The sequence below is a fragment of the Hippocampus zosterae genome, chromosome 1, assembly GCF_025434085.1.
Source record: "Hippocampus zosterae strain Florida chromosome 1, ASM2543408v3, whole genome shotgun sequence".
NCBI classification, from domain to species: domain Eukaryota; kingdom Metazoa; phylum Chordata; class Actinopteri; order Syngnathiformes; family Syngnathidae; genus Hippocampus; species Hippocampus zosterae.
In genome coordinates, this window is record NC_067451.1 from 12,488,363 (window position 1) to 12,511,205 (window position 22,843).

Below are 22,843 nucleotides of genomic sequence, written 5' to 3' on the forward strand. Positions count from 1 at the left end.
CTTTGCTATGCCCATTGAATGTCTGTTACTTCATATACCAGCAATTTCTTTCTTCTTCTAAATGGTTAATAACCAATGATTGTGCAATGACGCAATACTGTAAATGTTCCCTCTTCTCTAAGCTGCTCTCTGTTTTGTTTTGTTTTGATTTTTTAATTTGTTGCTTGCACCTCGAACTACCGGTAATACAAAAAAATAGTCTTCACAGGCAAAACCCTTATCTGAAACTAAGTGTCAGTGTTTGGCACAATTTATAGTTTGAATAATTGCTGTTATAGGACACACACAGTCAATTTAGCACACCTGTCCCTCCACTACTTTGAAAATAAAGGCGGAAATGTTGATTTCTTGTCTCATATTCATTTCTGAATTTCAAGTCCAAATGTTTTTTATCGGGAGAAAAAAAAGAGGATGTGGCAGGTATGTTGTAGGTTTACATTCTTTTGGACTATGGTAGGAAGCTTTTGCAGATAACTTTGAAAAAAAAAATTTCGTTGGACGTTCCGCACTGAGGTGGGGCAAACAATGAGACCACCCTTTGTGTTCTCTTTGTACTGTGGTGTGGTCCCCCCACAAATTCCCCAAAATATTGATTTGAAAATTCACTATTCGTTTCTGAAATATAATTCCAAGTGCATGTCCATCACAATTTTAGAGGAAACATGAACTTCAGCATCACACGTGTGAGGATGTTGAATTTCACGCTCACTCCTAAATTTGTGATGGACACGTACCACAAGGTAGATTTAAAACTCAAATGAAAATGAAAGACATTGTTTGCAATATACTGTACTTAGTCTTCAGCTCAGAAAGATTCCCACTTCTGGTGGAGTTCCCTCTCCCTCCCTCTCTGCAAGCCCTCTTCATATAACCATGTTTACTGCCTGTTGACATGGAAAATATTTTAGGGTGAAATAGCAATGATTCATATATACACAGCCTCTCTCTGTGCTCCTGTTTGTCTTTAAACTTCACTTTTCCACAAATCGTGTATATAAGCCATGTTTAGGAAGGGGAGAACACTCATAGCCTTACTCTACGAGATCTCATGTGGATGGATGTTACTCAGAGAACGCTGCATTTTTGGAACACTGTCTGGAAAGGTTTTCGGACTTAACTGGATTATAGTTTGGGACTAAATTGTTTGTTTATGGAATTTGTCTATTTCGTAGACCGCATCCTGAACGCTATTGTCAGGAATGCTTTCTCTGATCTTTTTTTTTTAACTAAAAGATTATGGATTGGGTCAATTTTGTGCATTCTGAGTCAAGATGTGGTAGAGGACATTCATATTTTCTGTTGACCTTTAAAGGACACAATACTTGTGGACTAATGGCAAGGTATTTGGTGTGTTTACCACCTGCGTACGTGTGTCTGGAGTGTGTGTGTGTGTTTACACATAACAGTAAGGTGGTAAATCCTAAACCCACTGCTGGAGCACAGAGCATGACCACATTTCTCCAGGCTTGACGTTCTCCCATGCCGTTTACTAAACAGCCTTTATAGAGCATGGCTGTTTAAGTAAAAACAGGAGGTGCACGTGTGTCTGTTTTGGGTTCATGTGGTACCGGGACATTTCGCATTTGAATTCAGATCGTATTGAAGTGAAGGAATAAATTTGCTCACATTAATTTCAACAAACTCCACTACCTGTCTGGACTTACAACCTCCACCAGAAAATGATTTTAATGCTGTGAGAGTGCAAGGACGTGCTTTTAATGCTTTCTTGCGCTGCAGCTTGGTGATAATTGCTCTTTTCTCAGTTTATTATATAAACATCTTGCACTGCTCACGCACGCACGCACCACGTACGCACACAAACAACACGTGTGGGCGAATTCCGTTACTTCGACAGGTGTGTGTGAGACTGCCACGAGACAAGCTGCAGGTGGGGGAGAGGATTTATTCGATTTTAATCGCATTACTGTATTGAGCAATAATTCCACAGCCTAAGGCAAAGAAAGGCGCGTGTGATGGATGCCGCATGGGACATCCCTCAGTCATTATGTCTGCATATTTACAGTCATTTTAATGTTTGTTTCATGTTTATCTTATTTAGTAAATGGGATTTCCCCGGTTAAGAATTTGTTCAAATGAAGTCAACTTGATACCAGAGGTCCTATTTTCATAGACACACGTGGGCTTGGTGTTATAACTGGCACGTCTTCATTTCATTTTGTTTGGGGGCAAGTTTACTTCACCATGTTTGGGACTTTGACAGCCCATGCTGCACCTGACCGAGTGCTCCGTCAGGTGCGTAGGCAGACATTGCGGGACATTGAGGGGTGTCAAGCAACATATGTGCAATCAGGGAATTAAAGGCAATTACCGAATGTCCCCTTCACAGCAGCCAACTTTAAATCCTCTGTAAGTGGATATCTTCCAATTCCTTATAAATGTACTTGCCGAGACTCGAGCGAGTCGGTTATTTTTAATCCATGCTGTTTGCGCGCCTCACCTACGCTGAAGGGAATGAGAGGAGCTGCGTCGATTGACTGGGAAGCAAATCGGCTGTGTTTACTCCCACATCGGCGCAAATGCCCATTTATCATTTCTGAAAATACCAAAAGAAAAGAAAACTTCACCTATGCGCAGTTAGAACACACAAAAATAGGGCCCCATATTTTTCAGGGAATACAAAGTAAATTATTTTGCTCGCCGTTGCTCAATAAAAAGTGACTCCCTCTGACCTTGTCATCCCTTTCCCCATGGTGTGATTAACAGTTTTGCATTTTTCATTTGAAGGTCCAAATGTGACTCCAGGATGTGCTGATAACGAAGTCTCCTGTATAAGACCATCTGTAAAAAAAAAAAATTAAATAATTTGTTTCCAGATACATTTTTTAAGGAGACGTATTGTCATGCAGCCCCTTGAGGAAATAACATTGAGTAAAGTTAAGAAAACCTTTTTTTCTGTGGATTTGTGATACCACATTGACAATGTTTACATTCCATCAACATTAAGGTCAGAATTCTGGGTTCAGAAACATTCGGGATACCACGTGTGTGAGCGGCCACTTAGATTCAAACATCAAAGCACTAAAGTGTGGATGACAAAAAAAAAAGAAAAGAAAAGAAAAAAAACAGTTGGGCTGAATAAACTATTCAACTTTTAGAATATGAAAGAAACATCTTTGAATAGTCGCTCCATGGTGTTGATTATAGGTGAAGAGGAGTAATTTGCATATAAATTTGGCAAGGTCGCCCCCCCCCCCCCACCCCCAAATGAGTGTGTGAGCGAGGCATGACATTATGCATGGTTAAAAGTAAATTCATATTTTGGATAACGACACCTCATATCTTACTCTGAAATCAGTCCAGAATGCAAATTTTCTTACGCTGATCTTTTCACCTTGCAACCACACGCAATCTGCGTTGTCATTTATACCATAAATTCTGGTTATCCACATCTTTTTTTTCCTCTCTCTCTCTCTCTCTTTCGCTGTCTTCCCTTCATTATTCATTCTTTCTTTTTCATTCTGTGTTTAGTGTAAATGAATGTCATGCTGCCTCTGTTTCAGGGTAAATAAAGGCCTTGGGCTGACATCTATCAGTGGGTAATTTACTGTATGTTAGTATGTTCAGGAGTGTCAGACAAAGGCACACAATAGTACCCAGCCATACAACTTGACCACAGTAAATGAGCAAATCACAAGTTCCAAAGTACATTATGAAATGTTTACTATATCATGACATGAGTTTACTAAAATGGAACCAATGTAATTTGTGTTCATCTTAAATGTACATAAAGGGCACAAATGCAAACTAATGATAATAAAACCTTTGTTTTCAACTGTTTTCTTGCATTTTCATGGTTGAAGTAGAAGACTGCAGCATATTGGTGACTGTTAACATGACCCATATTGATAGCGATAAAACTGCATTTAATTAGCAGTCAGTTCTCACTCCAGCATCGATGATGCTTGTGACCGTTGAATCGGGCTGCATCCAGTCAGCAGTACATTCAGATGTGCCGGGACTGTTTAGTTGTTGAATCGGCGGAGGAGGGGTAGCATGGGAATGAGGATTTTTATCATTTCGGTGAATCTCCTCAACAATTTATCACACAAAGATCAGGTTTCACTAACCCGCTGCTTCTATTGGTCATCGCTTTCACTTGCGGGAGCTTCTTTGATGACTTTTTCCTTGATAAATCTGGTGTTCTACTTTAGGCTCTTGTTCTTTTTAGGTTTCTTGAAATTAAAGCAAAAACTGTTTATTTGATTTAAATAAGTGGCAAAAGCAGCATGTCAAAAGTATTTTATTCATATCAAAAAGACAACATAGCATTTACCTGACATTAAGAATACATTAACAGGTGTAAAAATAACCGAGTTATGAAAAGGATTAAGATTAAAAGACACATACGTATTTACACAGACTATTTTCAAGACGCTGGAAAATCACCACATCAGATTTAGGGGACAGCAAAACAAAAATGGTTCTCATGAATATAATATGTAGACAAAGGTGTAATTTAACCGCTCATCTAAACTGCTGTCTGTACGTTGTGTTTGTGTGATACCATCAAGGAATCACAGACAGTAAGCGGAACAGACGGATGTCAGCAGATCTGATCTCAGATCAGTGAAAAATGAGTCGGCTCTGAGAGGGACCAGCTTTGGTCGCGATAATAGCTGACTCTTCATTTGATAGTTTCAGACAGTTTCAGCTCTTTGCTGCTGACTCAGATGTTTCTGTGGGAATCTAAGGTGTTTCATTCTGTTGTCACACGCTTTTGTGACCTCAACTGTTTCTGTCAGCGCAAACATGCGTAGGTTGTGTGTGTGTGTGTGTGTGTGTGTGTGTATGTGTGTGTGTATGTGTATGTGTGTGGGTGCGTGTGTGCACACGTTTGTGTTTGCCTCTCAAAGTGACAACTAATTTCTACTGCAAAAGAAAACTAAATTCTGCGAAAAATCTGGTCTGGTTTACAATCAGTTCAATTAGTCTTAATTTAAACCTCGGTGCCCTCACGTTGATAGATGATTCCTGTTGAGCCCGGCGGGGGATAGAAGTGTCCACTGGACGCACTGTAGTGGCTGAGGATGGGGCTAGTGTACCCGAGTGAAGAGTGGGTGGGTGAAGAGGAGAGCATAGGTGTCGTTTGCACCGGAGGAAGCCACTCTCGGCCAGCAGAATTTGGGGAGTAGCTATTATAATTTGCAGCCTGTGGAAGCCTGTGTGGCCCATCGAGAGGGAGGTTGACCTGCATGGGTCTGCTCAATGCATCACCTCCCACATCACCGGCTGGTCCACTGGACACTCCAGACATCTCAGAAAGGAAGCTGCTCAGACAAGGTGTAGTACTGGATGATGATGGTGAGGGAATTCTGTCCGGCGTCTGGGAGATGCTCAGGGAAGAGTTAGCCGAGTGTTTGGGGCTGCCCCTTTCACTTTCACCTGACTCGGGGGCTTCTGAACTCCCATCGACCCCAGAGAGGGAGTCAGACTTCCTCTTCCTTTTGCGGCGGAAGTTTCCATTGTCGAACATCTTTTCACAGTTTGGATCAAGTGTCCAGTAGTTGCCCTTGCCTGTTAAGTGAGATTTAGCAAAAATCTGTAAACAATACAGGATGCACAATAATAATTTAAACACACACACACACATAAGCATTTATTAGACAGAGAAATAAATTCAAGCTATTCTGAAAATATTACCTGGATCGTCCTCATCTCTTGGTACTTTTTTGAAGCAGTCATTTAGTGATAGGTTGTGTCTGATGGAGTTTTGCCATCCTGCTTTACTCTTGTTGTAGAAAGGGAAGTTGTCTGCCACATACTGATATATCTGACTCAGGGTCAACCGCCGGTCAGGTGCTCCGTGGATAGCCATGGCGATGAGAGCCGAGTAAGAATAAGGAGGCCTCACTAGCTTCATCAAGTCCTCTTGTGAGGGCAGGGAAAACCAGCTCAACTCCCCTCCTGGGCCACCTGTTCCGGCCGAGCCCAGATAAGGCCTCTGCATGCCGTAGTGCTGCGGGACAAAGGGAGGTCCCGGGTTCCCGGGTGGACCGTTGGCAGTCAGGTATGATGGTGTGTTGAGCCCAGAGCTGTTGAACCAAAGGTAAGGGTTTGGGGACGTGGTGCTGAAGTCACCCAGCTCATAGGAGGTCGGCGTGGTGCGCTGAGGACTTGGCAAGGATGGCGGAGGGTAGAAGCAGTCACTGTACATGCTGAGTTCAGGGGGCTCCTGGCCAAGGCTCGGGAACTGAGGGCCACAACGTGGAGGAGACTGTTCCTGGGCGTCAAATCCAGACATTGTCGAAGCAGTGTTTCTTCTTACCTTGAAGAGAGCTTCTTTAACCGTCAGTTTTCTTGACTGTTCCCCCGAATTCTTTCCTTCAACTTGTTGAAGATAGTGAGCGGATCCAAAGGGTCGTATCTGTTCTCTTTGCTTGTCAGCTTTGCCCTTTCCTATGTTCAGTTGTCACCTGTCATACCTGCTATATCTATTTTCCTGGAAACGCCCCCACTCTCATTTGATTGGTTCTCTCCTTAGTTGAGTGAGTTGCCCTTTTTTCCCTAGGGATTGTAGAGTTGCTCCAGGCGTTTTGTTCAACCTTGTCTTTTCTTAAAACTTAAGCAGTAACGTTATGACATTATTTTTAGTTATTTGCATTTTATCGCGCGGATACATAAAATGTAAAATTTTAAATGACTTTAAATTAGTACAGTAAATGTCCTTTCAACATAGAGATTTTGATATCAATGCAAATGTCAGATTCAAACGTGTATTATTTGTTATTTATTTATTTTCACAAATCGTTGATATGCTCGTATCCCGTGACTATACATCTCTGCCATATAGTTTGTTGTCTTTACAAAGACGATCTTATTCTGTTTTAACTAAAATAATCAGGCATAATAATTCAACTGCACATTATTCTGATTGTAATTTGTAGTTAACGTGCTCTACATAGATACGTTTCATATTTGCCAATTACTGAATATAAATAATGGTGAAAATATGTTTTCAATTCCATGATTAAAATATTGAAAAGGTCTGTAATTTCTGTGTGTTGTTTTACATTCAGAGGAATATTTTTTCCACATATATGCAAGGCAATTGTTTGAAATTATATAAAACTGTTATTGTAAATTTCCTAAAATCATTGCAACTCTTGGAATTTGAACTTTATTTTATTGAGAACGTGCATTAGGTGTCGTTTTTATTTATTTATTTTTAACACAGCGAAAGTTCCATGCGCCCACTGTCTACCATATTCTTAGCGCTCCCACTGCCCTGTTCGATAGCGTGACCAGCTCTTGCATAACGTAAGTTATTCGACATTATATTTTATTTCACTGTACAATATTTATTATGAGCCTGTTATCTAGGGGAAGATTCTGTTGTTTTCGCAATAAATGGTTGAAAAGACGAGGACATTGGTGAATCTAAAATGGCCTCGTAACCTAGCATACATACATTTTCTTTGGCTAGCGTCGTAATCCAAAACAACTGAACGAACGACGTCTCGCTGTCGCAAGTAATTTGTGGACCTGTTGGGCAGATGGCCGACCGGACATTGCTTCCTGGGGACCAAACGGGCGTCGAAAACTCGTTGGAACTCGACGAGCATTTGGAAAGAATGATAGAGGACATGGAAAACATATCTGGTACGAAACATTTGAACTTTTACTGGGTTGTGTTGAAGTGTGGGTAATGTTGTCATAGTTGCGTCGGCCAAAGGGCAATTAAAAAAACATTACCAAAACAATAATTTTTTTTACTTTCAAAAACACCAAACACACTGCGCTTCTGTCCACCTACAGTGCAGCTGACGTGGATGGCGTACGACATGTCGGCTCTGCGGACCGACCCCGAACTGTGGGATTCAATGCTGCTTCTCGAAGAGGCTTGTCAAGAAACCTCAAACGCAGTGGCAGGGGGCGGACTGCAGGAACCCGCTCCCAATGACGCGCCACGCACTCAGATGTGAAGTTTTACAATTAATCAAGTTTTCAACAGCAGCGACCAAGTAGTCGACAAGTTTAAGTACTAATCTGCATATTAATACTGCATGTATTTCACTGAAGTACATTTGTTGCAGTCATTAAATGCTCATGAATTCAAATAAAAATACACATTCACATTACGAATATGGTCTGCCTTTGATTTATTACAACCAGTAATCATAATAGGTGTGATATCATTTTAAATTTAGTGACGTGTCACATTCAGAGTAATTTCCTCATATTATTTTCTTTTTTTGATTCCCCCCAGATGAATAACACAGGGACAAGCACTGAACGGTGTTGCTCAACCACCTGCTTTGATCTGGAATGTATCCTAAAAGGGTTGGATTCACTATCTGATTGCATGGATCAACTGGCACGTACGTCTTTCATAATAATGTCAGTAAAGCATCACTTATGTCATAAGGCTGAGGATGACCTTGATAATCGATTGTCAACTATGCAAATCCCAAAATGTAACAGTTTGCCCTCGATCTGCAATGCGATTGTGGATAACTGCTATGCAAGTTAGCCTCGCTTGGAGGTGTCACTGATGCTGGGTTGCATTGTTATACATGACACCTGTCAGATTGTAACCCGCTGGTGGGTTAGATAAAAGTAACTGAAGGTTTACTCAAATGGCTTATCCATCAAGCAGAATGTTGTGACTTGTTCTCTGCCGAAGGCGACAGTTACAGTAATAAAAATAAAGCGCACGATCAGTAAACGTGTCTTTTCTCCCTAACAGCTCAAGTTAAAGAAGACACAAGATTTGTTTAATCCCAAACAACCTTCATTCAATACATTCTTTTTCAACCCATTTGAATAAACCTGTGACATGATGAAGTTAAAAAAAATACAAACAGCTAATTATATAAAATAGATCCTGTGTTCCCTGCTATTGTTCATATATACACTCTCTAGCTACAACAAAAGCGCAATGACGCTAGGCCATGTCAGATCTGTGTCAAATATGTAGTAATTACAATGATCAGAGGTTGATGGACACAGAGTTATTCATGCAACTATAGGAATATTACTGCGATTTTAGTTTATATGGTTGAAGCTTATCAAGAGATAAGCATAGGGTAATATGTTGGCACCTTATTTAGCTTTATCAATGCAAACAACAACCAATGGAAACTGATCCGTGTTCGGCATGTAAAGGCAGAATTTTCTTGGATTTGATCTCAGTAGATGATGCACGTGTACTTTACAGTATAAGGCCAATGAGTAATTGAATGGCAGTTATCAATCTGTTTCACAGTCTGCGTACATCTTTAAAAGTGCAACGCTCAACTTGTTTAAAGCCAGGTTTTGTTTCGCCTCTTTTTAATTTTTTTTTTTTACCTGCAGTCCAAACCCAGCTTAGGCAGTGTGATCTGATCCTTTGTGTCGGCCACCCTGACAAGCTGGAACACCTGAAAATCAGGGAGGCACCTCAGCAGGCGCCGCAAGCTTCTCCTGGAAACCATGTAAGAGAGGAGAGGTCATCTTCTAATAACTCAGTGAAATCAACTAGCAATCATGAGTGCAAAAGTATATGCACTGCTTTGTTTTTATTTTTTGGGGCAATTATTATTTAACATTGTAAAAAAATTCATAGCAATGACCTTTGAAGAAATGTATTGATTTGGGTTTTCTGGGATAGCTCCCATATATGGACATTTTTGCTTACGTAAACATGCATGCATGGTGTTGGCGCTGGACACAATCCAGCACCTTTTGGCTTCAGGTTTCTGCGCTGTGTGTGTGTGTGTGTGTGTGTGTGATGGGTAATCATCTCCTTTACCCTGGGGAATCTTAACACTAAAGCGCCCATAAAAAGCTCACTTGGACCTAATGATGTATTGCTACACTCGTCTTCGAGCGTCAAACATTGCCTGTGGCATGCACACTTTGCAGTTGGCATTGAGTGAACGGCCACAACGTTTTTCTCCTCGTGATCATGTTGTCATGTTTTACTCCCTTGCTTCATGATTTTTTGTGACAGGAGTGAATCGAGTCGGGTTTCCTTGCTTACGCAGCTTAAGGCTATTAGCGAGGCAAGGTTTATAACAGTGACAGGAGTAAACAAATTGGGAAGCATCATGGTGTGGGAATGCCTAGCGCACACACATAGTCGCATGAATGGAAACACGCCCGGACTTTTGCAGTTTTAAATAATATTACATATTATAACTCTGCTCTGTGTTTTCCTGCAGAGAGAGGCAAAGGAAGATGTGCATGTGTGTGTTTCTTCTTCATACCAGTTAGGAGGCCAACCTTGAAGCTACCAAACCAAGACACCAAAAGCACAACATCGACTTATCGGTATGGCAAGCCAGGTATTCTATTTGGGTTTGAAACTGGTCTCTGTTGTAGGTTTCTTTTGACAACGCCACCCTCTGCTGTTCGTTTTTTGAAAGACATGGGTGAAAACGAGTTGCGTTGTGATTTACCTGTGCACTTTTTTTTGTTTTTTATTTTTTTAGTAAATTCCCCTCTTTGTTTTGCAGCATGATCCCCATGCTCATTTTTGTGCTTTGTCACATCCTATGCGTGTAAATGAGTGTTTAATCTCAAACAAAACCTCTGCATGTAGAAAACAATAAAGCAGTTAAATCCCGAAGATTATTGTATGAGTGGATTCAAACGAACGTGACAATGCAAAAAAAAAACGGATAAAAAAAGAACGTATTATTTTCGTGTGGGAAATGAAGGACCATATTTGAAACATTTCAAATGAGGTACATTGTCATAAGGTTAAAAAATTACCATTTTCCGAGCCGGTGATCCTCACCAGGGTCGCAGGGGAAAACAGCTTGACATCATCCTGTGTTTGTTTTTCTGGTGGTAACTGATAGTTCCGACCGGAAACTACTACTAATAAACTGCTAAATCAATTGAAAGAGATGACCACTGCATATAAACATGATCTTTTACAGACAAACAGACAAAATCAACGGCTTGATTAAAAAAAATATCTGTAGCAAGAAGTCTTACACTGACATCTATTGGTCATAGTTGGTATTGTCCACTTTTTTCTTGAAAGTCACTACATCGTCTGCAGTATCTTTTTTCTGTGTAATGGATTAAATCATTTTAAATTAGTGACATTTTGTGAAGAATATTACGTGTTGTGCGTGCAGCAGTTAAGTTAATCAAAAGTTAACCTTTTACTCACCTGTAGTATCCTTATTCTTGATTTTTATGGGCTGTCATTATTAATGTACTAGTGACACATGACTACATGCACACGGCTCTTCTACACTTTTGTGCTCATTACCCCACCCGAATGTCCTCATCACAGACATTTTGTTTGGAGGTTATGGCCTATTAAAAGTTGCAGTGTAGCGAGTGACTTCACCGTTAGTGTTATTGTCATAGAAACCGCATCTGATCGTTGTATTTCAAATCACAGCTGTGTCTAAATCCAATCTTGTGACTTGTCTTTGTATCTCACACGTGGGTGATAGAGGAGGGCAGCAAGGGGGGGGGGGGTGATCAATCACGGTGTGATCCACCCCCTAGACCCTCAAGTCTGTCTGGGTGAATACATGAGTCCTCCTGGGGGGTCTTTGTGAGGGCCCTCCATTCCCCTCTACTGTTATACTCTACTGTCCTGATTTTGAGACGCACTCAAGGCAGGATCTTGCCACCGTGGGGTCAACATGGAGCACGGTATGATAATAGAGCAAATGTTGCTGTAATTGCGAAATACGTTTGACCACATTGTGGAAAAGTGCAAACAATGACACAGGCTTCCCCGATTTGAAAATAATGTTAAATCTAACCTTATTGGACAACAAGTTCAGTATAGTACAATGGTTGAGAACAAATGTGATCATTTTGAGCAGACATCAGGTCAGATTCCCTTTTGGTGTCAATGTGGAAGTAATCATGTATATCGCCAGTGGAGAGAAAGAGATAAGGGTCGGAGCGGACCACCGGTGGGGCAAAGCCTTCATTAGTGCACAGCAGGACGGCATGGGAAATACGGGCCTTTCCCAGGAGCAAACAGACAAATGGGACGGATCAGGGGCTAAAAGGTTTCTTGTTTTCAGAGTCAATATTTTATTTTAGTGTTTTACTTTGGTTATTTTGTCCTTCATTGCCTGAAACGGAAGCCCACCTTTTTCAGCCTTATTCATTGTGAAACTGTATATTATGCTGGTTTTGCTCCTTTCTTGGCCCAAAGGTATGACAAAAATGTGAAAAAGACTCCTACCCCCTCGGCCCCAAGGATGCACCCCACAAAGGAGTCAATACATAGTCATGCCATCTTTCATTCAACTGAGACAGTGGCAGATTTATGACATGTCTAGCTGAGTGGAATATTTTTAGTTGCGACAAGGAGTCGAAGAGGAAAGAAGGAGCTAAGTCATTGAACTATGGAAGGAGGTCTTACAGAACTTGCATGCAAGTGTAACAATTGACACCAAAACAATTCCCTTTTCACTGCTTAACTATGAGTATGCCTTGTGCGCACGTTTACTTGGAGAAAATCGAGAAAATGTTCAGTGTCTGCCCCCCTCGCCCCCAACTCCATTTTGAACTTTGATGTATTGTGTTCCCCATTAGCATGCTCTGAATGTGGGATGTGACAACACGACTGAGTTTGGCATCCACCCAGATTATCAAGACACATGCCTGTCCTCCAGTGGTGCAAATCCTTGACTAATTTGTCATTCAAAGCCGCTTGAGGACCAATTCAATACACATTGGCATCAAAGTGCTGCTGGATCAACACCTTGACAGAGGTGTCATCTGCACCATGTTATCCCTGTAATCCTCTGTTTAGTGTATTCACGCAATTCTAATTCGAATGCCCACAACTTACTTCCCTTGCAGGTTCTTATAAAATGCCTTGCTTCCCTAGAAAAGCAATATGTATTCGTTTGGCATGCAGAAACAACAACACAGTGCTTCCTATGTTGAACCATTTATTCAAAGGCGGAGAGAAGTTAATATAAATACACGCAATGTGAAAGGATGATTAAAAAGTGCAAAGACGATGACAATTCAGACATCGGCCCTCATCGAGAAGACCGTCGCGCAACCTCGTCTTACTTGGGTCCGCGGTGTCGGCGTCTGAAGGCGTGTCCTTCAGTGGCTTCCCTCCTGGTGCAGACGTGTTTCACCACAACTTGGGAGCAGTCGTCACAGTTGACCTTGCAGCACCAGTGGAACTTACAGTTGCAACTGGTCACCACCTCCACTCGCCTCTCGTCCACCCTCAGGCCGCACTCGTGGCACAGCCGGCGGCAGCTTCTCCTTTCCCACTGTGTCAGGCCCTCGCCATGCTGCACGCACTCCCGGCCCTCAGTGCCGTACAGCCCGAGCGAGATGTTTCTCTTGCAGTAATCTGGGGAATCCTCCAGGTAGATGAGTTCGGTCTCGGGGATGCTGCCAAAGGCGTCGACCAAGGCCCCGCGGCTCTCTGCGCTGTTCCCTGCCCTTTTGCGCTTTTTCTCAATGTCCAGTTTTTGGGCTTGACTGTGCTTGACCTTCAAATAATCACCGATTCCTCTGAAGTCGGACAACTGTGACCAACACGTTTGGACGCTGCAGCTTTCAGACATGCCGTGACATCTGCAGATACGTTTCATGGTCGCCTTCACGGCCTGTTGGGACACCAGCAAGATGGCTTTCCTCTTAATTCCCGTCAATCAACCCATAAAGTTCATTCACGCTTTTCATGTTCGCATTTAAGTCAATTACAGTCAATACAGGTTTTTTTTAAAACGCCCCCCCCCCCCCATTTTTATTTTATCTTATCACTTAGACACCCAGTCAAGCCTCCATTTCAAGTGACAACACTTACCAGACGTCCAGCTTGGTTGTTGTGCAGATTGACAGCAGCTCTCGAGTCCTGACCGCTCTCTTGTGCATCCACATACTGTTTGGAAATCCTCTCACCGAAATCCACATTATCGCTGCAGCCGCCCCACAGCCAGCCTTGTCCACCTTGACACACAAAGCACAATACAAGTGTGGGGAATTTGTTTTCAACCGGCGAGGTGCACTTAATTCTAACAGACAATCTATAATAACGCGGTTTACCAATTTTGCCATTCCTTGACACATCACAGCCACAGTTGTCAAGGTCTCCCATACTGCAGTTCCTGGTCAGAACGTACATGACTCCCGCAGCACTGATGGCGTGTACAAATGACGTCTCACGAGTGGCTGAAAAGGACCACAGATGCATCATAATTATTTATTCGAACGACTTCTTTTTCAAGCCGAGCATTTACTTGGAAACATGCATTCACAGTGCATGAAAGTGTTGTGCAGTTTATCCCCCCAATTCCCCCGAAACTTGTGTGCGTGTGTGTGTGTGTGTGTGTGTGTTTCCTGCAAATGCGTGACTCCAGGTTTAGAATCAGGCGTATTTTGGGAGGTCACCCACCGCGTCTCAGCCCCTTGAGCTGGACAGCGCTTTCTGGACAGTTCCATCTGTCCCACGTAAACTGGTGCTTGCACTCCTCGATGCCGCTCTGCGTACCAACCTGCAGGCTTTTGGCGTAGGTGAGATAAGCCTATAGGAGAGGCGAAGGCGCTTGTGTTCATTATTTGAGTTAATTTATTCCACTCTGCGTTCACGTTGCAATTGTCGTTTACCTTGGAACCCGTCATCAAAAAGTTACCAGCAATCCTGGGAAGAAAATAAGATTAAAGTTCCTTTCTCAGAGTACAAATAACTTAAAAGCTGTGGTTCACTTACCAGGCGTGTCCTGGGCACATCATGCAAAGAAAAGCAGGAAGAAGCCACGGCGTGTACGCCATTTTGACCAATTATCGAGCGGCAAACTTATTTTGCGCCCGTGTTCTGCAGCTTAAGTAAGAAACAAACGGAGCCTTTCTGCCTTGTCCCCCAAGCGGCCAAAAAGCTGATTGGATAACGGATTTAGGAAACGCCTATATGCGCACTTCAAAGACTTGGTGTTATAGGTGATAGTTTATTTTCCTTCCAAAGCTGCATGGCACCAATATACAAGTGAGACCATCTTGGGACAAAAAAGACGTGTTCATTTCATATTATAAAAAACAAAATATTTTATGAAGTCATTTTAATATACAACATCACAGTTTGGAGAGAAAATTGATCAGGTATGCTCAACAAGCACAGCGTTTTTTTCCTTGTTTTTTTTTTAACAGTGATTGGTCTTTAAAATCCAGTGTATTACATGAAGTGCAATTCGACAGCATACGGAGCATATTAGGTTCAGAAAACCACACCCGTGCGGCGCGAAGGTGCCAATCAGCGTCCACGCTGGCGGTGTTTTCGTTTTGCTTTGTTGTGTGTTTTTCTGGCCCTTTCCTTAGGCGCGCAGTAGTATTTCGTAACGACGTGCGTGCATCTGTCACATTTCACCGTGCAGCACCAGTGGAATTTGCAATTACAGCTGCTGACGACTTCGGTGCGCTTCTCCGCCACTCGGAGGCCGCATTCGTAGCACAGCCTGCGACAGCTTTTTCTTTCCCACCGCCGCATGCTTTTGTCCCCCTTCAGACACTCCCGTCCCTCGGTGCCCTCGTAGCCGAGGCTGCGGTTCCTGACGCAGTAGTCCGGGGAGTCCTCGAAGAAAATGAGCTCCGTCCGCGGGATGTTGCGGAAGGCGTGCGTAATGGCGCCTCTGTTATCTGCGCTGTTGCCAGCCTTCAGCGGCCTCTTGTCTACTTCCAACTTCTTGGCTTGAGAATGCTTATTTTTCAGGTAAGCGCCCACCTCCCTGAAGTCGGCCAGCTGCATCCAACATGTTTGGATGCTGCAGCTTCCGGACACTCCGTGGCATTTGCAGGCTCTCCTCATGGTGGCTTTGATTGCCTAAAAAAAAGAGATCGTCCTCTTAAGTTGAAAAGATAAAACGGGCTGTGTTTATTCATCTGCATTGGTAACTCAATGCCTACCAATCTCCCGGCTTCGTTGTTATGCAGGTTGACCGCAGCACGAAAGTCGTGACCATCTTCCAATGCGTCCACAAACTGTTTGGAGATCTTTTCTCCAAACGCCACGTTATCACTGCAGCCTCCCCAAATCCACCCTCTGCCTCCTGAAGATGAATAAAAATCGTAATACACCATAAAGACCAAACATTTTTTTTATAATGATCCTAATGTCTTTTTGCGCGTCATACCTGTCTGTCCTATTCTGGAGTCATCACAGCCGCAGTTGTCAAAGTCTCCCATGCTGCAGTTCTTCGTGAGAGTATGCATCACCCCTGCGGCGCTGATGGCATGGACAAAGGATGTCTCTTTTGTAGCTACGAGAAGTCAGGGTATCAAAAAATAAAAATTAGACTGTGCAATTAATTGACGCGCATGGTTACTCCGTGCGTAATGTGTGCGTAACATGCAGTTCAGTTCCACCTTGGAGACGCTTATGGTGGGAATATTTTGCGCAAGTAGTGTCGTACTTATGATTGTCACCGTGTACAATTTTGTTGATCTCGAAGAGATAAGAGCCGCGTGGCAGCCTGAGACGCTCGAATTTCTCAGCGCATTTCTTCATTGCGATTGCTGAAAACGACGAATTCTTTCTTACCGATTCGGTGGCCGTTATGTGTGGATAGCTGAAGCGTACTCTGTGGACAGTTCCATCTGTCCCAAGCAAACTGGTGTTTGCACTCTTGTATTCCACTCTGCGCGCCCACTTGCACGCTGCCAGCGTAGGTAAGAAAAGCCTGAAGGGAGCGAGACGGAGTTCATTTTCTTGATGCGCCCAGCCAAACGCGAGATCATTCTTATTGATCTGATAAAGTCGTTCGCTGAATTTGCATAAATCACCGCGTGGCGCGTTTACCTTTGGTCCAGTCATGAGGAAATTATTCACCGTCCTATGAAAAGAAAATAGGCATAGAAATTAGTCCAAATTCAAATGCCAGCAAACGTAAGATTTAAAGTACGCCCTTGGGAAAGTATAAGTGACAGACCAAGTGGATGCGGACTGCAAAACACAACTCGTGTAGAGAACCGTCACGGTAAGCAGCGTCAAGGCTCCCATCGCGGTGATTGAAGTGCTAACGTGGGTTTATACGAGTCCCAGATGAGAGAAGCGAAAAGAGAAGAGTACCCCCGACCTCCACGCTGATTTTATTTATATGGTGGTGGACCCTTTGATTGACACGTTTGTCGAACATGTAACGGTCCACTGTGAAAAAGACGACGGTGATGGTCTCGGCCTGTAGACAAATAGGAGCCGTCCGCGCACAAGTGCACTTCAAAGAGAGAACGCAGACACTTCAACAACCCCTCATGAATTCACCTGCATCGATCTGGTCCCGGGCCCTTTCCCACCAAGTGACGACGTGTCATGACTTTATAAGTTCGCATTGAAATTCAATATCCTGGAAATATCCCTCGCAAATATTTATAATACACAGACGATGGAGAATACACTAATTAGATTACAAGATTTGAAACGATGCGCGTAGCCTACAAGGTGATGTTTTTCCTCCCCCTCTTTTTTCCCCTCCAGGTTTGGGAAATGGCACCAGTGTCCCACAGGGCACACGGTGACGAAAAAGCCATAAAGTCTTGCAGGAGCCGAGCCTATATAGTCATGTAAATACTTCTTCACACATCGCCGACATTGGCATCTTGGTGATAATAGGATAATAGATGTTTCCTACCAAAACAACCTGGTGTGAAAACAGTCTGGAATTTACGACGGTATAAATCCATGAGAGCGTTATTGCGGAAAACATGCAGGTTGAGTTTGGATTTGAAATCGAATCATAACAGACACCCGTCCGGTTCTGAAAATCAACATCTGGGAATGTAAATCAATTTATTCACACGTTCTGATTATTTTCGGGGGGGTTTTTTCGTTATTTTTTTGTAATTTCTTTGCGTCATTCGCCCTGAGACGCGTTACCCAATATATTAACATTCGATTTCAACATGTGCTCCTCGTGTCCAAATCCCCCAATAAACCACTCAAAATCGCCGACAATAACAACGCATTCAGCGTGTAGAACAATGGACGGGCGAATGGGCGAGAACATCACCACAATGGAAAAGATAAATAGATGAAGGATAATCCCTATAATTAGATATCGGCCGCAACATTGGCATTCATTCCGCCACATGACTGAAACCACAGATGCGCTCCGGACCTAGATAGGATATACAGCATTACCAGCTAATTTAAATCCACCCGCCCTTAATTAAGGGAGCGCTTAACAATTTTAATGGATAATTAACGTGCGAAGAGTCTTCTAAATTATATGGGCGTCTTATTGTATTGGTACCATCGAAACTATCCTGACGAATTACGTGGGCAAATGTGACATTCGCCTTAATTTTGGATGTTAAAAAAATGTAAACATGCAGTTCCTGAGTGAATCTACTTGACCTGAGAGCAAATGTAAAAAAAAAAGACGAAATAATGCTTGAAAATAGTTTCCAAAACACCAAATAAGTCCAAATGTTACTTCCTAAAAATGCCATTGTTCTCTTGTTCCATCCACCAAACTGAATCTTAAATAAAACAATTACAATGAGATTTATATTTCATTTTTTAAATATTTTATTTTTATTTTTTAACTGCTGTCTCTTGTCACTGTGGGAACATTTCTTTCTATAAACATATTTTGAATAATAATTATTCATGGAATGTGTGTCCCACAACATGCACACAACACTGTTACCATCACCTTTTCAGCATGGTAGAAGAAGAGGAAAGCAGTGAATCACATAATTTACTCAACATCATTCAACAGTTTTCCAAAAGAATGGATAAAGCAAACGTGTATTCACTCATCTAGTTTTCACATTTTTATAAAATAATTCACCTCGATTAAATGTCCCACTCTACCTTATTCTTACCAGAATAAGACAATTGTTCAAATGTTTTCTTTACTTATTGAAGTAAATTTGTCCTCTTGCTCAGCAATAAGAGTTAGCTAAAAAGTCAGGTTTTACTCTTGAGAATAAGATGGCATTCGTCTGGATTTGCAACCCTGTTACCGTGATCGCAGTGATAGGTATTGTAAGCACCAAATAAATTATATTATTTTAAAAAATGACCAATGATCTAAACTGAGCTACCCAAGCCTTTCATAATTTATTACCTATTATGCATACATCAGTAGTACTCAGTCGTTGTTTTTATTGGTGCTGGAACCAGTTTTAGGACAATGATTAGTTTTCAGTACTGTATATCATATTTATCCATCCATCCATTTTCTGAACCGCTTTCTCCTCACAAGGGTCACGGGGGGTGCTGGAGCCTATCCCAGCCGTCTTCGGGCAGTAGGCGGGGGACATACTGAACCAGTTGCCAGCCAATCGCCGGGCACACAGAAACGAACAACAATTCGCGCTCACACCCACACCCAGGAACAATTTGGAGTGTTCAATCAGCCTGCCATGCATGTTTTTGGAATGTGGGAGGAAACCGGAGGACCCGGAGAAAACCCACGCGGGCCCGGGGAGAACATGCAAACTCCACACAGGGAGGCCGGAGCTGGAATCGAACCCGGTACCTCTGCACTGTGAAGTCGACGTGCTAACCACTCGACTTCCGGGCCGCCCATCATATTTATATCTTCATTTTAATTGAATTTCCTAGTCTCTTGTACAGTGTATGATGTTGATGATTTTGTTGTTATTGGTAGCACTTGTACGACTATTAGGGTTTTGCTGGCTTTCATTTATCTTTATCAATCATTTTATTTTTTAATTCAAAAACCTCAAGCATATTATTTGTGTTAAATCTCAATGATGTCAAATAGGGGACAACACAATGAATTACATTTGAACAAATTCTATGGGCAAATTAGGGGATCATGTACTGTATGTATACGATGATGGCAGATTTATGGAGACGTAAGGTGGGAGAAATAGAACCACAAAAGCACATGGGTGACAGCCTTTTTAGGGACTGGAAGGGGTGTCATGACTGGCAACGCCAGTTAGCGACTAAAATTTAAGGCTGTCATATATTTGTGATGGGGGTTTCAAATAGCCTTGGAATATTCATATAACACAAATAAGTCGACTCCAAGGTAGAAATGCAATAAAGTAATACACCGCAACTGCTGATTATTCATCTGCAGTTTAATGACATTTTTAAAGTACTGTACTATAATCTGGCGTTGACAGCAACAAACTTTTCCCACTTCGGGATTTACATTTATCGCAAGGCTGAGGTTCCGTACGCAGCAACCACTCATCAAGAAGGTGATTGCTGGGAGTCAGAGTTACAGTATCAACCCACTTGTGTGTGCGACTTGACAGCTTTAGAATTTGCTGTTCACATTCATTCTATCTATGATGTCTGGGACTGCAGAAAATGTACAGGAGACTGACAAAATACATATGATCATTAGGTTCCACATCTTGATATTTATTTCAAAATGAAAAGTAAAAAATGATTAAGAAAACATCCTTGATAGTTTGGCTCCAATGGTTCTCCTCTTTTTACGAGACCTCCCCACCCCCATCCACTCTTGGCCTGGTTACCCGCCTCTTTGACGCTACATCACAACACCACTCACCAGTTTGGCAATATTGGTGAGCTGTTAGCTACGAGCTAACAGAATGAGACAGGCAACCAGGCTATCACTTTTCTCGCAAGGGGTAAAGAGACCCCTTGTAAGGGTAAAACCTCCTGGGAGCTCAGAGCACCCTTTTTCAAGACCAAAGTAGGAGATTTGAGTAGTGTAAAAATTAAAAGAAAGTGCATTTTGCCATGGCATCCCAGCTTCTTTTCTTCATGTGCTTAGTAGTCAAGGTGTGGCATCTCCTTTTCTCTCTTGCTCAATAGCTGCAAAAAAAAAAAAAAGGGGGCAGAAAAAATGGACAGCATCACACCAGGAGAAAGGGGAGTTCATTCGGTTCATTACTTGCATCTGGGGTGCAGTGAACAGAATCTATGAGGTGCATTGTTTCGGAGAATAATGGCCGGAGACTCACTCTCTTTGGTGGGCAGAGGGTTTTTTTCTTTTGTCTCGGTCTTCTTCAGCTTTGTCTTGTCAAAACGGGAAATCTCAGTCATATCAGGCTTGTCGGACATTTTGACTGTAAAGACAAAAAAAAAAAAAATCACCTCAGCATTTGCAAATCAACAGATTTTTTTTAACCTTAGGAAGTGTTATATTGCTTTGGACGATGATCACAAGAGTTGACAAATTTGTCACTGGATTTGAATGTCTCCAATAGGAGCATCTGAAGTGGTTGCATGTGAAGGGAGTGGCATTGCGCAGCTAACAACGTGTCCACATGGATGCCTGAGTGGAAGCAGCTTCCATCATGATGCACACCCTCCTCATGGAGCACCTTGTTTTACTCAACCGGCGACACTTTCCTTTGTCTCTGTTTTTCCTTCTATGAGGCCCAAGTCTTTGTTCTGTCCCTCTGCATACACCCCCTGCAGTCCGGCTGTGCTCGACTGCAGTCATTTCCCCGACCTAGCCTCAGGTCTGTCGTGTCCTATAGCACAGTCACGCCTGTCCTGCCCTCACTGCAGTGTCAACAAGCCTGCCACACAATTCCACCAAGTAGTCACATGACTCGATGTTTTAATCTTGAGTGTCAAAGTCATCTGGATCATGACACTAATGATAGCTACACCCACCTTTGCCAAGCCCTGATAAGAGCATCTTCTCAGTTCAATTACCTAATTACCCAAACACTAATCCCCATTCTTACTTCATCACCATGTGCATAACCATTCCTGTACTCATCTTCTTTCCCTTTCTGCCATAGCAGGCTGCCTTCGGTGCTCCAGCCACACCCCAATCCTTTGTCTGACTCCCAGTGACAAACAATCCAAAGACTCACACAAGCACACGGAAGTGAGTAACACGCTGGAAAACACAATGCACGTTCTTACCGAGGTTTCACGCGAACAGCGGCCTCAAATCCACCGGCGGAGAGGAGAGTAAGGAAGGGTGGCGTTAAAGAGGGTGAGAGGGTAGCTTGAGAGTATCTGCCGGTGAGTGCACGCTAGCCTGTATCCAGGGTGTGGGGTATTAAAGGGAGGGAGGGAGGGGGAGAGTTACAGAGAGGGAGAGAGAGAGAGAGAGAGAGAGAGAGAGAGAAGAGAGTGGGAATGACTCAGACCTGAGTCAGTCTTCTTCTTTGGCATCAATATTCATACTCTTATCGGTGAAAGATGGGAGTTATTGTGTGATGTTCAGTCTATATATCAAATTCATTATAATTTTGGACGGTATCACAAATAGTCAGAAATGTTTTTCTTATTTTTCTTTTAATTAACACCATTTTTTGTCTGAAAGTCATTTTCTCCCATATACTGTACGTTTCGCAGAGACTACTGCCACGTTTGGTACACTTAGTCTAGGTGGCTCTTGATTATTTTAATTGAAAGTCCGAATAAAACATTACCGTGAAAAATATTGCAGTAAATAAGCAAATATAATATTCAATAATAGCAGATGAAATTACTCAGGGGTAATCAAAACTTTGAGACAATGTTTTACGGCCTTTATTTTAAGGTGTGGGTTGCAGTTAAAGCAAATAATGTTTTTGATATATATATTTTTTGAGAATTCAAAAGATTGTTTTTGAGTGTAAATGTCATTGGTAGGAAAAAAAATAGTCTGTTTGAGTTGATCATGGTGTCTAATTTAAGATTATAAAGATAAGAAAAACTTTATTAGTCTTGCAATGTAGAAATTCCCAATTCACAGCAGCAAAGTTATGAAAGGAAGAAGCAGAACAGCAAAATTTGAGAGATAGCAGCACAGTGTCTGATAGCAGCACTTGATTACATCAGACTTTAATAGAACAGTGATGATGAGAGCCCGGAATCGCTGAGCTCATGAAACATGGGAGTTGCCCCACTTAATCTTCCCAAGGGTTCACTGCATGCTGGTTGTTGCCAGTTAGTGAGGGCACTTACCGTATATATAAGCCACTCTCATAATAC

At 42.4% G+C, this 22,843-nt stretch overlaps 5 protein-coding genes and 2 long non-coding RNA genes across 8 annotated transcripts; 3 read left to right on the forward strand and 4 right to left on the reverse strand.

The window, feature by feature from the left end:
- Nucleotides 1–1,003: 1,003 nt before the first annotated feature.
- LOC127596287 (uncharacterized) lies at nt 1,004–2,904 on the forward strand. Its single transcript, XR_007961430.1, has 2 exons — nt 1,004–1,340; nt 2,746–2,904. It is a non-coding gene; the product is annotated as an uncharacterized LOC127596287 (long non-coding RNA).
- Nucleotides 2,905–4,245: 1,341 nt separating this feature from the next.
- On the reverse strand, nt 4,246–6,433 carry foxi3b (forkhead box I3b). Of its 2 annotated transcripts, XM_052058050.1 has the most exons (3): nt 6,287–6,433; nt 5,662–6,211; nt 4,246–5,535 (listed from the first exon to the last, which is right to left on the reverse strand). In XM_052058050.1, the coding sequence occupies exons 2-3, from the start codon at nt 6,173–6,175 to the stop codon at nt 4,958–4,960; spliced, it is 1,092 nt and encodes a 363-aa protein (XP_051914010.1). In that variant the 5' UTR covers nt 6,176–6,211; nt 6,287–6,433; the 3' UTR covers nt 4,246–4,957. The 2 variants fall into 2 exon arrangements, with proteins under 2 accessions (XP_051914010.1, XP_051914000.1); XM_052058040.1 differs by having other exon boundaries at nt 5,662–6,429.
- A 756-nt stretch (nt 6,434–7,189) lies between these two features.
- LOC127596283 (uncharacterized) lies at nt 7,190–10,564 on the forward strand. The gene is made up of 4 exons (XR_007961429.1): nt 7,190–7,278; nt 8,228–8,339; nt 9,316–9,434; nt 10,164–10,564. It is a non-coding gene; the product is annotated as an uncharacterized LOC127596283 (long non-coding RNA).
- On the forward strand, nt 7,341–8,099 carry syce3 (synaptonemal complex central element protein 3). The gene is made up of 2 exons (XM_052058520.1): nt 7,341–7,620; nt 7,777–8,099. The coding sequence occupies exons 1-2, from the start codon at nt 7,515–7,517 to the stop codon at nt 7,941–7,943; spliced, it is 273 nt and encodes a 90-aa protein (XP_051914480.1). The 5' UTR covers nt 7,341–7,514; the 3' UTR covers nt 7,944–8,099.
- Nucleotides 10,565–12,900: 2,336 nt separating the features above from the next.
- Nucleotides 12,901–14,730, reverse strand: LOC127596040 (protein Wnt-8a-like). The gene is made up of 6 exons (XM_052058187.1): nt 14,669–14,730; nt 14,566–14,599; nt 14,354–14,483; nt 14,005–14,130; nt 13,766–13,908; nt 12,901–13,565 (listed from the first exon to the last, which is right to left on the reverse strand). Exons 1-6 carry the CDS (start codon nt 14,728–14,730, stop codon nt 13,008–13,010), a joined length of 1,053 nt encoding a protein of 350 aa, XP_051914147.1. The 3' UTR covers nt 12,901–13,007.
- A 228-nt stretch (nt 14,731–14,958) lies between these two features.
- LOC127596007 (protein Wnt-8a-like) lies at nt 14,959–17,754 on the reverse strand. Its single transcript, XM_052058145.1, has 6 exons — nt 16,878–17,754; nt 16,748–16,781; nt 16,490–16,628; nt 16,083–16,208; nt 15,856–15,998; nt 14,959–15,772 (listed from the first exon to the last, which is right to left on the reverse strand). Exons 1-6 carry the CDS (start codon nt 16,946–16,948, stop codon nt 15,206–15,208), a joined length of 1,080 nt encoding a protein of 359 aa, XP_051914105.1. The 5' UTR covers nt 16,949–17,754; the 3' UTR covers nt 14,959–15,205.
- Nucleotides 17,755–20,275: 2,521 nt separating this feature from the next.
- On the reverse strand, nt 20,276–21,953 carry tmsb2 (thymosin beta 2). Its single transcript, XM_052058533.1, has 3 exons — nt 21,785–21,953; nt 20,866–20,970; nt 20,276–20,716 (listed from the first exon to the last, which is right to left on the reverse strand). The coding sequence occupies exons 2-3, from the start codon at nt 20,963–20,965 to the stop codon at nt 20,679–20,681; spliced, it is 138 nt and encodes a 45-aa protein (XP_051914493.1). The 5' UTR covers nt 20,966–20,970; nt 21,785–21,953; the 3' UTR covers nt 20,276–20,678.
- Nucleotides 21,954–22,843: the final 890 nt, after the last annotated feature.

Excerpts from the sequence above, each read along its gene's own strand:
- foxi3b (XM_052058040.1), bottom strand. The coding sequence starts at position 6,262 with ATGTCTGGATTTGACGCCCAGGAACAGTCTCCTCCACGTTGTGGCCCT. Across the intron at positions 5,536-5,661 it reads AAGAGATGAGGACGATCCAG|GCAAGGGCAACTACTGGACA; the intron begins GTAATATTTTCA and ends CTCACTTAACAG.
- LOC127596007 (XM_052058145.1), bottom strand. The coding sequence starts at position 16,948 with ATGGGAGCCTTGACGCTGCTTACCGTGACGGTTCTCTACACGAGTTGT. Across the intron at positions 16,782-16,877 it reads TTGCAGTCCGCATCCACTTG|GACGGTGAATAATTTCCTCA; the intron begins GTCTGTCACTTA and ends TTCTTTTCATAG. Across the intron at positions 15,773-15,855 it reads ACAACGAAGCCGGGAGATTG|GCAATCAAAGCCACCATGAG; the intron begins GTAGGCATTGAG and ends TCTTTTTTTTAG.
- tmsb2 (XM_052058533.1), bottom strand. The coding sequence starts at position 20,965 with ATGTCCGACAAGCCTGATATGACTGAGATTTCCCGTTTTGACAAGACA. Across the intron at positions 20,717-20,865 it reads CCCTCTGCCCACCAAAGAGA|CTATTGAGCAAGAGAGAAAA; the intron begins GTGAGTCTCCGG and ends TTTTTTTTGCAG.
- syce3 (XM_052058520.1), top strand. The coding sequence starts at position 7,515 with ATGGCCGACCGGACATTGCTTCCTGGGGACCAAACGGGCGTCGAAAAC. Across the intron at positions 7,621-7,776 it reads GGACATGGAAAACATATCTG|TGCAGCTGACGTGGATGGCG; the intron begins GTACGAAACATT and ends GTCCACCTACAG.
- LOC127596040 (XM_052058187.1), bottom strand. The coding sequence starts at position 14,730 with ATGGCGTACACGCCGTGGCTTCTTCCTGCTTTTCTTTGCATGATGTGC. Across the intron at positions 14,484-14,565 it reads TTTTGATGACGGGTTCCAAG|GCTTATCTCACCTACGCCAA; the intron begins GTAAACGACAAT and ends CCTCTCCTATAG. Across the intron at positions 13,566-13,765 it reads ACAACCAAGCTGGACGTCTG|GCCGTGAAGGCGACCATGAA; the intron begins GTAAGTGTTGTC and ends GTGTCCCAACAG.